Source organism: Kogia breviceps, chromosome 2 (genome assembly GCF_026419965.1).
Source record: "Kogia breviceps isolate mKogBre1 chromosome 2, mKogBre1 haplotype 1, whole genome shotgun sequence".
Lineage (NCBI taxonomy): Eukaryota > Metazoa > Chordata > Mammalia > Artiodactyla > Physeteridae > Kogia > Kogia breviceps.
The window spans coordinates 62,903,986-62,916,049 of NC_081311.1; the positions used below are offsets into that span (position 1 = coordinate 62,903,986).

Below are 12,064 nucleotides of genomic sequence, written 5' to 3' on the forward strand. Positions count from 1 at the left end.
TTGTTTAACCTGTGGTCTCTTATTCACAGAGCCTGTCATACAGAGTGAAGTCAAGTCAGAAAGAGAAAAACAAATATCATATATTAACGCATATATGTGGAATCTAGAAAAATGGTACAGATGAACCTATTTTCAGGACAGGAATAGAGACGCATATGCAGAGAACGGACATGTAGACACAGAGCAGGATGGGGAGGGTGGGACGAATTGGGAGGTTAGGATTGATATATATACACTACCACGTGTAAAACAGATGGCTGTTGGGAACCTGCTGTACAGCACAGGGAGCTCAGCTCGGTGCTGTGGGATGACCTGGATAGGGGGGATTCAGGGGGGTGGGGAGGTCCAAGAGGGAGGGGATATAGGTATACATATAGCTGATCCACTTCGTTGTCCAGGAGCAACTAACACAACACTGTAAAGCAACTATACTCCATTAAAAAAAAAAGAAGAAGTAAACTGAGCAACTGATCTTCAGAAGAAATTATTTTAAAAAATATTTAGTCATAAAGAGTCTAATGGGGGCTTCCCTGGCGGCGCAGTGGTTGAGAATCCGCCTGCCCATGCAAGGGATACGGGTTCATGCCCGGGTCCGGGAAGATCCCACATGCCGCAGAGCGGCTGGGCCCATGAGCCATGGCCGCTGAGCCTGTGCGTCCGGAGCCTGTGCTCCGCAACGGGAGAGGCCACAACACTGAGAGGCCCGCGTACCACCAAAAAAAAAAAAAGGCGCTGTTAATCTGGATCTTCCTACAATAATCATGTATTACTTGTGTAATAAAATGTTTTGAATAAACTCTTCCATTTTAAGCTAAAAAAATCAGATTATAGGATGCCACCTGCATATACTTACACATCCACACGAATCTGGTCCCCCATTGAATAGGGAACAAGCCATCCTCACAATCTCTGCTTCTATCTTACGTAGTCCTGGGAAGATATCTGGATGCAGCGGATTACTCCATGCAAAATCTCCATAAGCCTGCAGAGAAATGCAAGCAGATGTGAAGACGATTACATTGTACAAAAAAAAAGAATCACACAACAAACAAAAGTGTCTAGGTGTCAGACACAACACTAGAAACTGGAAAAATGGTAAGATATGTTCCCTAATCTAAAGAAGATCAAAATATAGTGGAGGAGACAGACAGGCATAAAAATTATTTTACAGTGTGATAAGAGAGGAATTATAAATGCAGTTAAAAGCACAGACTAAAACACCAAAAAACCCCAGTTTGAAATCTTAGCTTTAAGTATCACTTCTAGCTGTGTATTCTTAGGTCAGATAACCTCTCTGAAGCTCAATTTCCTCATATGCTTAAGGGGATAATCATAGTACCTACCTGATGGGGTTCTAGCCATAAGTAAATAAGATAATGCACGCGAAGCACTTAAGTGGAGTGCTATTTTAAGTGCGATACCAGATGTACATACGTACTTGAGGGTACGGGGCGTTAAAGAGGGAATAACGAACATCCTGAGTGGTCTGGAGGTTATCTGTTCAGTGGAACCTTGAGACATGAATAGGAACTCATCACTTAGAGCAGGAGGGAAAGGAAAACAACATAGGAGCAAGGTGTACTCAGTAAAGAGTAAAGGCAGTGGTTAGTATTCATGAGGGAAAAGAACAGGAATGGTTGAAAAAAAATAGGTGGGAGCTGCCTCACGAAGGGACTTATATTTTCTGCTGCATGAGCAGCTTGAGTTTTGTCCTGTAGATAATGGGAAGCCACTGAAAGATTCATAAGCGTAGAAGTAAGGTCAGGGTATTATGTCAAGATACAGCCGAGCAAAACTTATAACATTTAGTAAGGTATGCACAGTTTCACAGTTATAATAATCAAACACAAAGACCTTAGAGACCAGCAGTCCAATGCCAATTTTATACGACAAAGTGGGGTTTAAAAAATAAATTTGATTAGAAGTGGAAGAAGCTAAAGGCAATTTTAAAGTCAACAAAAATGAGAATTATTTGAATTATAATTGAGACCACTGCTTATTCTCAGATCATATGATTTGAGACTCATGTAGTACAGGAAATTATGACCCAGTTTCCATCCCTTGTCTCTTCTGATCCAACAAAATATATCTTGTCATAAATAATCTCAAATGATGGACTACCTTCCCTAGTATCTGCCTTCTACACAGGGCATCTATGAAGCCTGGAAACATAAGTAACATTTTACTTTTTTACAGATTGAAGATGTCTTTGATCAATATTATGCATATTCGCCTATGTCTGGGTAAAGAGACACTTTCTAAACCTCTTTAGTTTTATTTTAACAATAAACTTTCATTAAGTTATTTTTTTATTACAAAAATAAGGAGAAAAAAATGCATAATCTAAACTGGCAGGGCCACACACTCCCTTCAAGTACTAGGCACTCGCTCACCTTCACAAGGAGTTCAGTGAGCTCCTTCTCCCCACTGTACACCGCTCCGGAGGCTTTCCCTTCTTGCCACAAGACATCTACAGAGAAAGGGAAGACTACTGGATCAGTATGCAGGAGGCTTTGGGAAGACAGGTTCTAATAAAGAAGAAATAGGAAGAAATTCCTCTGCGTACAAAAGAAAAAAAAAGTTGGAGTGGAAACCCAAAGATATTCTTACATAAAATCAAGAAAAAGAACTCCAATAAAGAGCTATCACAGCAAAATAAAGATGAAAGGTCAACAATTACCATCAACAACAGTGTGAAAAAGGTATTAACAGCATCTAGGTAAAGATAGTCCAATAATAATGTCATCATCCCCAACTGCCTTCTAACAGCAGAACAATTTTCCTTTATCTGTACTCCTTTTCTGTTCTCTGTATGGCTCAGCTTGACCTTTTTCGGCAGTGGCTTCCCTCTTCTCTGCCTTCCAAGCCAGTCAAGGGAAGTGTGGGAACTGCTATGAGCAGAGTTAGCAGAAAAGAGTAAGGCGAAGGTGTGGAATTTCAGTATACTACCACACGAGCTGGAGCCAGGGAACTGAATCCCTGACTAGACAAACCGTGGTGAGAGATGAACCCTCAGCCTCCTGTCCTCAGGGACCCCTCCTTCAGACAAGCCTGAAAACTCATACAGAATTAGCCACCTGCTTCCAGCAACCTCTGCTGCAGCACTCAGCATCAGGAACACAGCCATCACTGGGAGAAGGCTCAGAGGACAGGCTCCTGACCAGAATGTAAGGTCTGACTTTCCACTTCCTGTCTGAGGTGCTCCCCCAGAGACACTCTACAATACCAACGAATCTGTTCATGTGGGTGTCTCGGGTCCTTCTATGACAACATGGCTGTGCCCTATTGAAAATGGGTAGTGAGGATTACAGAAGCACCCTAGCTGAAGACTGTTGCCATGGGCTCTACAAAGCCAAGATCTGCAGTTCCAATGAGAGCAGAAGACTGAGTAGTGAATATCCCGACAAACCCCTCATTCTCACGTGATCTACCAGCTTGTGGCCAGTTTGACCTTCCCTCTTTCTTTAGAGGACACTGGTCTGTGCCACGTATGTCTTCAGATCAGAGGTCACCGGCATTTCAAAAGTAGGATATATGGTTTTATTTCCTGTTCTTTTACTGGGGCTACAGAGTATGGCAATGGACAGTGACTTAAAAATGGAAGAGAGGAAATATGGGGCGGCCAACCAGCCCTCATAATCATAGAAATCTTTAATACACAGGCCTCAGAGAATGCTAATCCTTGCTTTATATCATATATAAATCCTGCACCATATCTAGTTTTGTACCATCTGATGTCAAAAATTCAACAGATGTCAATTCGAAATTTTAAAATGTAATATGGTATCCTGGACTAGATCCTAGAACAGGAAAAAGAAAAACTGGTGAACCAGGAATAGAATTTGTAGTTAACAGCACTGTACCGATGTTAATTTTTTAGTTTTGACAAATGTACCATGGTTATTTTAGATATTAACATCAGGAGAAGCTGGGTAAGGGGTATGTGGGAAATCTATTATCTTTGCAAATTTTCTATAAATCTAAAATTATGCCAAACTAAAAAGCCTATTTTTAAAAGGTATTTGTCATATGATCTTAATTTGTAACAAACATGTTTGTGTTAATAATAGTTAATATTTATTGAGCACTTATTATAAGCCAGGTATTATATATTTACATGCATAATCTCATTTAATCTCTACAATTATCCTTTCAGATAAGTACCATTGTTATTATCCTCATTGTAGAGAGACAGAAACAGGGGCAGAGAGTAGTTAAGCAACCAACCCAAGGCCATATTTTAAGTGGCTGAACCAGATGTGAATCCAGGCTGAGTGAATCCGGGCTGTACTCTTAAACATTAAGCTACTTAGTTCATTTATCCTTCCCACACGTGCTCATGCATATATGTACGTGTGTGCTTATACACAAGACACTATTAACATTCTGAGATTATACATATATATCATCTGTGTTTATCTTTTGAGGATGAAATTATACTGACTTATTTTCTTCTGTGCCTCTATACGGATTTCACAATTTCTATAAAGAATCTGTATTTCATTTTATTAGATATTTTCTCTTGCCAAAAACCAAATCGGTCTATTTTATTCAGGCTTAGAAAAGAAAATGGAACCAAGTTCCACCATCTCTGAGATTTGTTTGCTTTATGGGTGAAGGATGAATCTATAATAAATACAGTTTTAAAATACGAAATTCAGCCTTTGAGACAGGGAGTGGGCCCTCCTGAATACAGAAGCACCAGGAATGAACTCTTCTTAACCTCTGCAAACATCAAATGATGACCAAATAACCAGCCACATTAAGGAAGTAGGGAGCATATATTTGCTGAGAATCGTACCCATAGAGCTGTATTCTTTGAGCTTCTCCAGAACTGCAGCTGGGCTCATTCCTTGAGAAGGCAGGGCTTTCACGTAATCTTTGTCCACTTTCAGGAATGACATATTCTTGCTAATATCTTCCTTGGTTTTGTTCAACTTATCTTGGATCTCCAAAGATAAGGAAGATAAAGTTAATAGGGAGCTAGAAGAATACAGCACGGAGAGTAGAAGAACCAGTTACAACACCAAACCAACTGCTCAATGCTGGGCACTGCACAAGTGCTTCAGAATAAGGATGGTATTTTTTCTTAAAAAGGTGTGGTGACATTTTGACCATTCAGCTATTTTCTGGCCTGGGCAATAGTCTATTAAAAGTTTGAAAAGTCAGCTTTCTCCCTGAAGGTCAAAGATATACTCAATTCCCTACTCCACCCCCACCCTTTTCCTCTGCCACATTGACCTCACCAATGCTTTACTTGGTTTGCATTTGCTAAAGTCAGCACTTCTCTGAGGGCGATATTTGGACCTTGTTCGTCCCTTGGCAGCAGCTACAATGTGTGCACCAAAGAAACTAAGGTAGAACCAGGAACAGTAGCCAGAAAACAGGCCAAGCCACAGTAAAACAGATTCTGATGCTTGAGCAAGGGATGAGCTCCTTCACCAAGGCACACCCAGAGCACACCAGGAATCTGGAGTCCCTACACAAATCCCCACACAGAAGCACAAGACATGCTGGGAACAGCCAGGGAGGCTGCCACCTGTCTCCTCAGGTTGACAGCTTTGCACTGCTTGACTCTTAAGTGCTAGGAGGAGCTGAAGTCCTTTCTGCTACATCATTTATCAGCTATGGTTATTTCGTTTCCATCCTCATCAGACATTTTCTTTCATTCATTCACTTATCTACTTAATACATATTTGTTGAACTACTACTGTGGGCCAGAGATACACAGTGAACAAAACAAACTTAGGCTGGGGGCAGGGTGTGTGTGTGTGTCCTGTTCTCCTGAGCTTATTTTTTTATTTTTTTATTTTTTGGTGGTCCTCGGGCCTCTCACTGCCGTGGCCTCTCCCGTTGCGGAGCACAGGCTCCGGACGCACAGGCTCAGTGGCCATGGCTTACGGGCCCAGCTGCTCCGCAGCATGTGGGATCTTCCCGGACTGGGGCACGAACCCGTGTCTCCTGCATCAGCAGGCGGATTCTCAACCACTGCGCCACCAGGGAAGCCCTTCTGAGCTTATTTTTAGCATCACAGTCAAAAACTAAAAGTCAGGTAATGAAAAGTGCCATGGATGATTAGAATCCAAGAGGGTCTTCTTAGACATGGCCCTCAATGAAACCACAGGGAAAGCCTCTCCTTTAAAACATGTCCGCAAAGTCTAACACACAGACATTGGCAGGAAGCAGAGTCCACACTCCTGGGCAATGCCAGGACATGTGATGGACATGAAGATATTTTTTAAGTTGTAAATAAAGAATTATGCTGCATAAATGTAACCAGAACTATGAAAGCTGAGCTTCCATGTATAGATGATGCTGTTGTAATAAAACAGACAAAAATGATAGAGAGCACAGCAGGCACATCCTCACCCCAATTCTTGCCTCAGAATCTCCACTGCATTTTAATTTCTTCACAGCATTTATTTCAAAGTGAAATTCTTATGTATTGGTTTACTTATTCATTTTCTGTCTTTGCTTAGTACTGAAATATAGATTCTATGGAGGAAGGACTTGGCCTTGTTCACCACTGTGTCCGCAGCACCAGAATAGTACCTGACCCTGAGCAGGTGCTCAGTGAATTACAGAGGGACACACACTCACCCAAAACAAGTAACTTTTGTCTCTGCACCTCAAAATTTGCATCTAAAAATTGAAAGGTGATTATACAGTTTCTAAGTACCTTCCAATTCTGTTATCATATACAGTTAATGGGTTCTGGAACCCCAGCATTTATCTGTCTCAAAATCTGAAACTGGGGCTTCCCTGGTGGCGCAGTGGTTGGGAGTCCACCTGCTGATGCGGGGGACGCGGGTTCGTGCCCCGGTCCGGGAAGATCCCACATGCCGCTGAGCGGCTGGGCCCGTGAGCCATGGCCGCTGAGCCTGTGCGTCCGGAGCCTGTGCTCCGCAACGGGAGAGGCCACAACAGTGAGAGGCCCGCACACCGGGAAAAAAAAAAAAAAAAATCTGAAACTGAAGGAGAAAAGTATGATGAATAAAGGCAGAAAAAATACAGGGAATAATACGGGGAAAAGCTATTATCCTTTGTGATCAGTCCATCCTTTCTATCTTCCCTCTCCCCTACCCTTCATTTTCTAAGGACTAAAGTAGATGTAATTTTAGGGCTTAATATGATTAGAGGTCAAATAAAAGCACTCACTCTCCTTTTCCACCCCAGTTATTACTTCCCCTTCCCCACAGGAAATGAACCTGAAAATCCAAAGTTCTGGGAGACTTAGCACAGTGGTCTGAATGGACTTCAGTCAAAGGCTAAAAGATAACTGCCATCTTTTCTGGTTTGGCCAGGAAAGGGGAACAGGAACTGAAAGCCAAAAGTGAAAGAAAGCTTGCAGCAATGTTGAGGGGCAGGGCAGGAAAGCAAGGAAGATGAAGCCATCAAGGATCATGTGCATTCCTTAGAGCCTGCAGTGGGGCCTGCCCTGTTTATTTTCACCTGTGATAAAGAATCTGTGGGAAGGGTACAGACGTGATTGTCTTATCCTGAGCGTGGATGAGGATAGAGAGGATCCAGTGAAGGGAAAGTACTAGACTACAGATATGAACAAAGAGCAAGAGAATGATTCTGCTCTAAGTTTCTGAACCTGGGATCAGCAAACTACAGGCCAAATCAAACTACAGGCTAAGTTTGGCCGGTGCCTGTTTTTGTAAAGAGAATCTCACTGGAACACAGCCAGGCTCATTTCTCTACCTGTCGTACTATCACTGCTTTCCCTCTGCAAGGGCAGGGGTGAGGAGCTGTGGCAGACACGGTATGGCCTGCAACGTCTAAAATGCTTCATACCTAGCCCTTTACAGGAAATGTTTGCCAACCCTGATCTAAACCATGTAAGCACTCGATCCCTGATAACTATCTAAATTCAGCCAAATATTGCTCCAAAGCTTCATGTCACTTCTGTCAGGTTGTCTAATTTCAAGTATCTCCTGGATAGCATCTTTCTCCTTCGGTCAGAGACGTTGGAGAAAGGGCTGAGTCAGCCTTCTCATTCTTGACACTTCTGCTGTTTTGAGTCGGCCAGTCCTCTGCTGTGGAGGCTGACCTGTGCACTGGACGGTGTTCAGCAGCATCCCTGGCCCCTATCCACTAGATGCCGACAGCACCCACCTCCTCTTGTGATATCCAGAAACGTCTCCAGACATTGTCGAATGTTTCTTGGAGGTGGGAGACAAAACTCACCCAGCCCCCTTGAACTTCTAGTTTCAGTGACTATAAAGAAAGAGGTCTGATGACCATGGGGGTAGGAGGCGGTAGGGAAAATCTACAGGATTCTGCTTACCTTACGACCAATAATAGGCATCTTCCGGATAAGCTTAAAACATCTCTTTTTAAACCTTGACCATAAACCTAAAAGAAACAAATGGTTCTATTATCCAAATAAATTTCCACAGATTATATGACCTGATAGTCATAATGTATGAACTATTCAATATGTCCTCTGCAATCTCACCTGCCCTCAGACGGCAAAGGTAGTTTCTTTCCTTTTTTAAAAAACCTTTTAATTTTTGAATAAGTAATATATTTACATGGTTCAAAAATAAAATAAAATAAACACACACACTCTCATCTATCCCCCAGACCCTCATCCTACCCCCAGGTTAATATTACTACTAGTTTCTAGATACCCTCCTAGAATTTCTTTATGCATATGCAAGTAAGAATAGAGGTATGTTCTTATTTGTCTCTTTTACACAAAAGGTAGCATACTCCAGCACTGTACTAGACCTTGTTCTTCTACTTAGCAATATTCTTTTAAAGATCTGTGCTTCCTCATTCATTTCTATACCTGTAGAGTATTCCATTAGATGGATGTACCCTAATTTATTTAACCTGCCCTTTCCTGATGGAAACTTAGGTTGTGTCTAATATTTGCTATCACAAACCATGCTGAAATAGCTAACCTTGTAACACACACCGTATGTGTACGTGACAGTATACCTACAGGATAAATTCCCAGAAAGAGAATTGCTGGGTCAAGTATATCGCAGAGCTCCTTACCTTCCCAAGGTTTCCGGATGCCCAGCGTTTCTCTCCCCTCCCTCAAAACAAATGCCCAACCCCTGCTTTTCTTCAGGATCTATGCTCCAGTCTCTCATTCAACACACATCCCAACAACATTTTCTGGACCTAAAAAGGCCTTCAAATATCACGGACACCAATGAGACTCCATTCTGTTGGGCAGTACACAGGACAAATATGGAATTCTGATCCTGTCAATTACAATAGTTATAAATATATGGCATCTAAATAGACAGTCGTGCCTTTTAATGAATTCAGTATATCTCAACTGACTCTGACAACAAGATTTTGAGGTTGGCAAGGAAGGCACTACCTACTATCCAAGGGCAGCTAAGGATCAAAGCATTAATAACTTGCTCAAGGCCACAGATCAAATCATTGATGGGACAGGGATTTAACTGAAGTCTTTGTTTTTCTAGTCCTAGACTCCCAGGCCTCTACACTGCTTCAAATGCACAACAGGAATTTTCAGTTATCCCAAGTGAGTTTCTAAGGAATCTACACGTAGGCTTTCTGCGAAGATACAAGGCGTGAACTGAATGAACTTCACTGCTTTCCTAGGAGATCTGGGAAATTCCAATTTCCTTGGCCAGAAGGTGCTTTCAACAGACAAAGAATGTGTCTGTACCTTCTCTGGGTATTTATTATACGATGCCTTGCACCTTTACTAGTTGTTTTTGCTTAGGGTGCATCCCTAAGTGCCTAGCACTGAGGTCAACACTCTGTAAATGTCTGGGACAAAACCCAGTATCTAAGGCACAGACTGACTAAGACAAAGGGACTGAAACCACTGTTACTTTTTGTTTAAATTTTGGAGTATTTCCTTTCAGTCCTGAGATCTTACTGTATGTACAATATCATATCCTCTTCTCATTTACAGCATTTTCTACATTATTAAAAATTCTTCCTAAACGTATTTTTCAGTGTTACACAGTAGTCCAACAAATGAGCATAACTTAGTGTTCGATAGTTAAGCTGCTTGTTATTTGATTATTTCTAACAATGTTAAATCTGTAAAGATTCAGAACTACTTCCTTATTTAATAGATGAAATAATTAATTAATTAGGTAGAAAGAGGTCTAAAAATCAGCAAGCTGAGTTAGGTGTCCAAAAGTACATTAATGTGACTAGGTGGAGAAGAATAAACTAATTTTGTGAAATTTGTGAGATAATATGGTACAGGGTAAAAAGAACAGAATACAGACCAGAGATGGAGAAATTGAGAATGAAAAGATTATGTGGTCAAGACCTAAAAAGATAATCTCAAAAGTAAAATTTCCCAGAGGTACAGGAAAAAAAAGTAACGAGAATGTTTTAAGGTAATACAATAAGAAATGCCAGTGTAAGAACGACAACGCATGGCTCTTTACAGTTTACAAATTCCTTTCATACCACTTATGCCACTCGATCCTCCCATCACTCTGAGACTGGGTAAAGCAGCATTATTATGCTCATTTTACTGTGAGGAAACAGGCTTAAGGGTGTTGCCCAAGGTGCCACGGCTAGAAACCTCCTCCTACCACAGAACTCAGATTTCTGTTGATGAACTGCAGATAGTCCCAACAGTTTAAGTCAACATGAGTTAGTAAGGATGGAGCAGGATTAAATGAGAGATCACACCTTAGAGGGCTCCAGCCCTGCCCCACCCCACCCTCCTGCCGCCTCCAGTTCTTATCTACCCTCCAGTTCTTATCTACCTCCAGTTCTTATCTACCCTCCAATTCTTATCTACCCAGGTCCATCCTGTGTTCCGCAATTACCCTCCCCCCTCAGAAGGGTACCCAGAATTTGAAGATCAGCAAAATTTATCAGTAGACGGACTTTAGACTCCTCTAAGGCAATATACTAAAAGTGAGTGGATGTTCAGTAATACGTGGAATACTTCTACATGAGCAGGGTGCTGAAGAAATCGGCAGTTCTATCAAAATTACCTCCGATCTCTGGCGGGAAGACATTTCTATCGGTGTCTAAAATTCAAGTTGGAAGTTACAAAATAAAAAATGTGTGTGTATATGTATTAAAGCAATATGAAATTGCCAATATTCAACAATTTTTTACCGACAAAAACTACATTTTATATGATTCAACCAGATTCAGATATAGAAAGAGACACAGATACATAAATGGTGGTTATCTCTAGGTAATAAGATTTGAATTTTTTTCTTATGGTTTAGCTATATTGCCTAATTTTTTACAATGAACATGTACTGCTTTTATAATAAGAAAAAATGTTATTAAAAATAAAACAACCATAATGGCTTGGCGTTCACAAAGATTTAGATGCCACATACCATTACACATACCACACTGCTTCTATTAATTTTCTCATGGTGTACTCAGAAGCCAGCACATTCTTTTTTGAACGCTAAAGTACCTGAGACCTAAGATGGCTTGCTTCAACTACCGGTTAAGCAAAATGCTCACGGGCACCGAGGGCTGCACAATGGAAAACAGAAGTAAATACCTAAAGCTAATACTAATCACAGCAAAGAAATATAAACCTCAAGATCCCTGGCCTTAGTTTGGATTTACAAATGCACCATCTTAAAGGAAAGGTACACAGAATGGTGGCTGCCAGGAGCTGGGGAGAGGGAGTAGTGGGAAGTTCGTGTTTAATGGGTACAGAGCTTACAATGATGAGAGAGTTCTAGAGAAGGATGGTGGTGATGGCTGCACAACAGGGTGAATGAACTTAATGTCACTGAACTGTCCACTTAAAAATGGGTAAAATGATCAATTTTATGGTATGTATATTCTATCACAATAAAAAAAAAAAAACAGAAGTACATTTACTGCTACTCCTTAGAGGCCTCTGGAATCGGACAGGATGGTGGGCAGCACTGAATCAAATGCTTCCCAGGAAAGGAATAAGCCTGAGCAGAAGGGACGGGGGCTGCATCCGTTTCCAAACCATGGAGCACATGAAGCACAAGGGTTAGTCTGTCTAATTCGTCAGAGTTTATGAGAAAATCTTGCACGGACTAGAAGCAGAAATTGAGGACAGGGTTTTTAAAGCTGGAGTGAGCTAAAA

General features: G+C 41.3%; 2 protein-coding genes across 6 annotated transcripts in view; one reads left to right on the forward strand and one right to left on the reverse strand.

The window, feature by feature from the left end:
- Positions 1-12,064, forward strand: part of PCBD1 (pterin-4 alpha-carbinolamine dehydratase 1) — a 56,941-nt gene that overhangs the window by 41,222 nt on the left and 3,655 nt on the right. The window contains exon 4 of one of the 2 annotated variants that reach the window (XM_067025441.1): positions 10,770-11,795. The exons of the other annotated variant lie outside the window; for it this stretch is intronic. Coding sequence (XP_066881542.1) covers positions 10,770-10,859 — 90 coding nt within the window. The 3' untranslated portion in view covers positions 10,860-11,795. Of the gene's footprint in view, positions 1-10,769; positions 11,796-12,064 lie in introns of those variants that run through there. 2 annotated transcript variants of the gene reach the window in all.
- Positions 1-12,064, reverse strand: part of SGPL1 (sphingosine-1-phosphate lyase 1) — a 52,789-nt gene that overhangs the window by 17,401 nt on the left and 23,324 nt on the right. For all 4 annotated transcript variants that reach the window (XM_059053257.2, XM_067025437.1, XM_067025439.1 and 1 more), the window contains 4 exons: positions 8,294-8,361; positions 4,802-4,949; positions 2,394-2,470; positions 854-982 (listed from right to left, as the gene is read on the reverse strand). In XM_059053257.2, the coding sequence (XP_058909240.1) occupies positions 854-982; positions 2,394-2,470; positions 4,802-4,949; positions 8,294-8,361 (422 nt within the window). The remainder of the gene's footprint in view (positions 1-853; positions 983-2,393; positions 2,471-4,801; positions 4,950-8,293; positions 8,362-12,064) is intronic.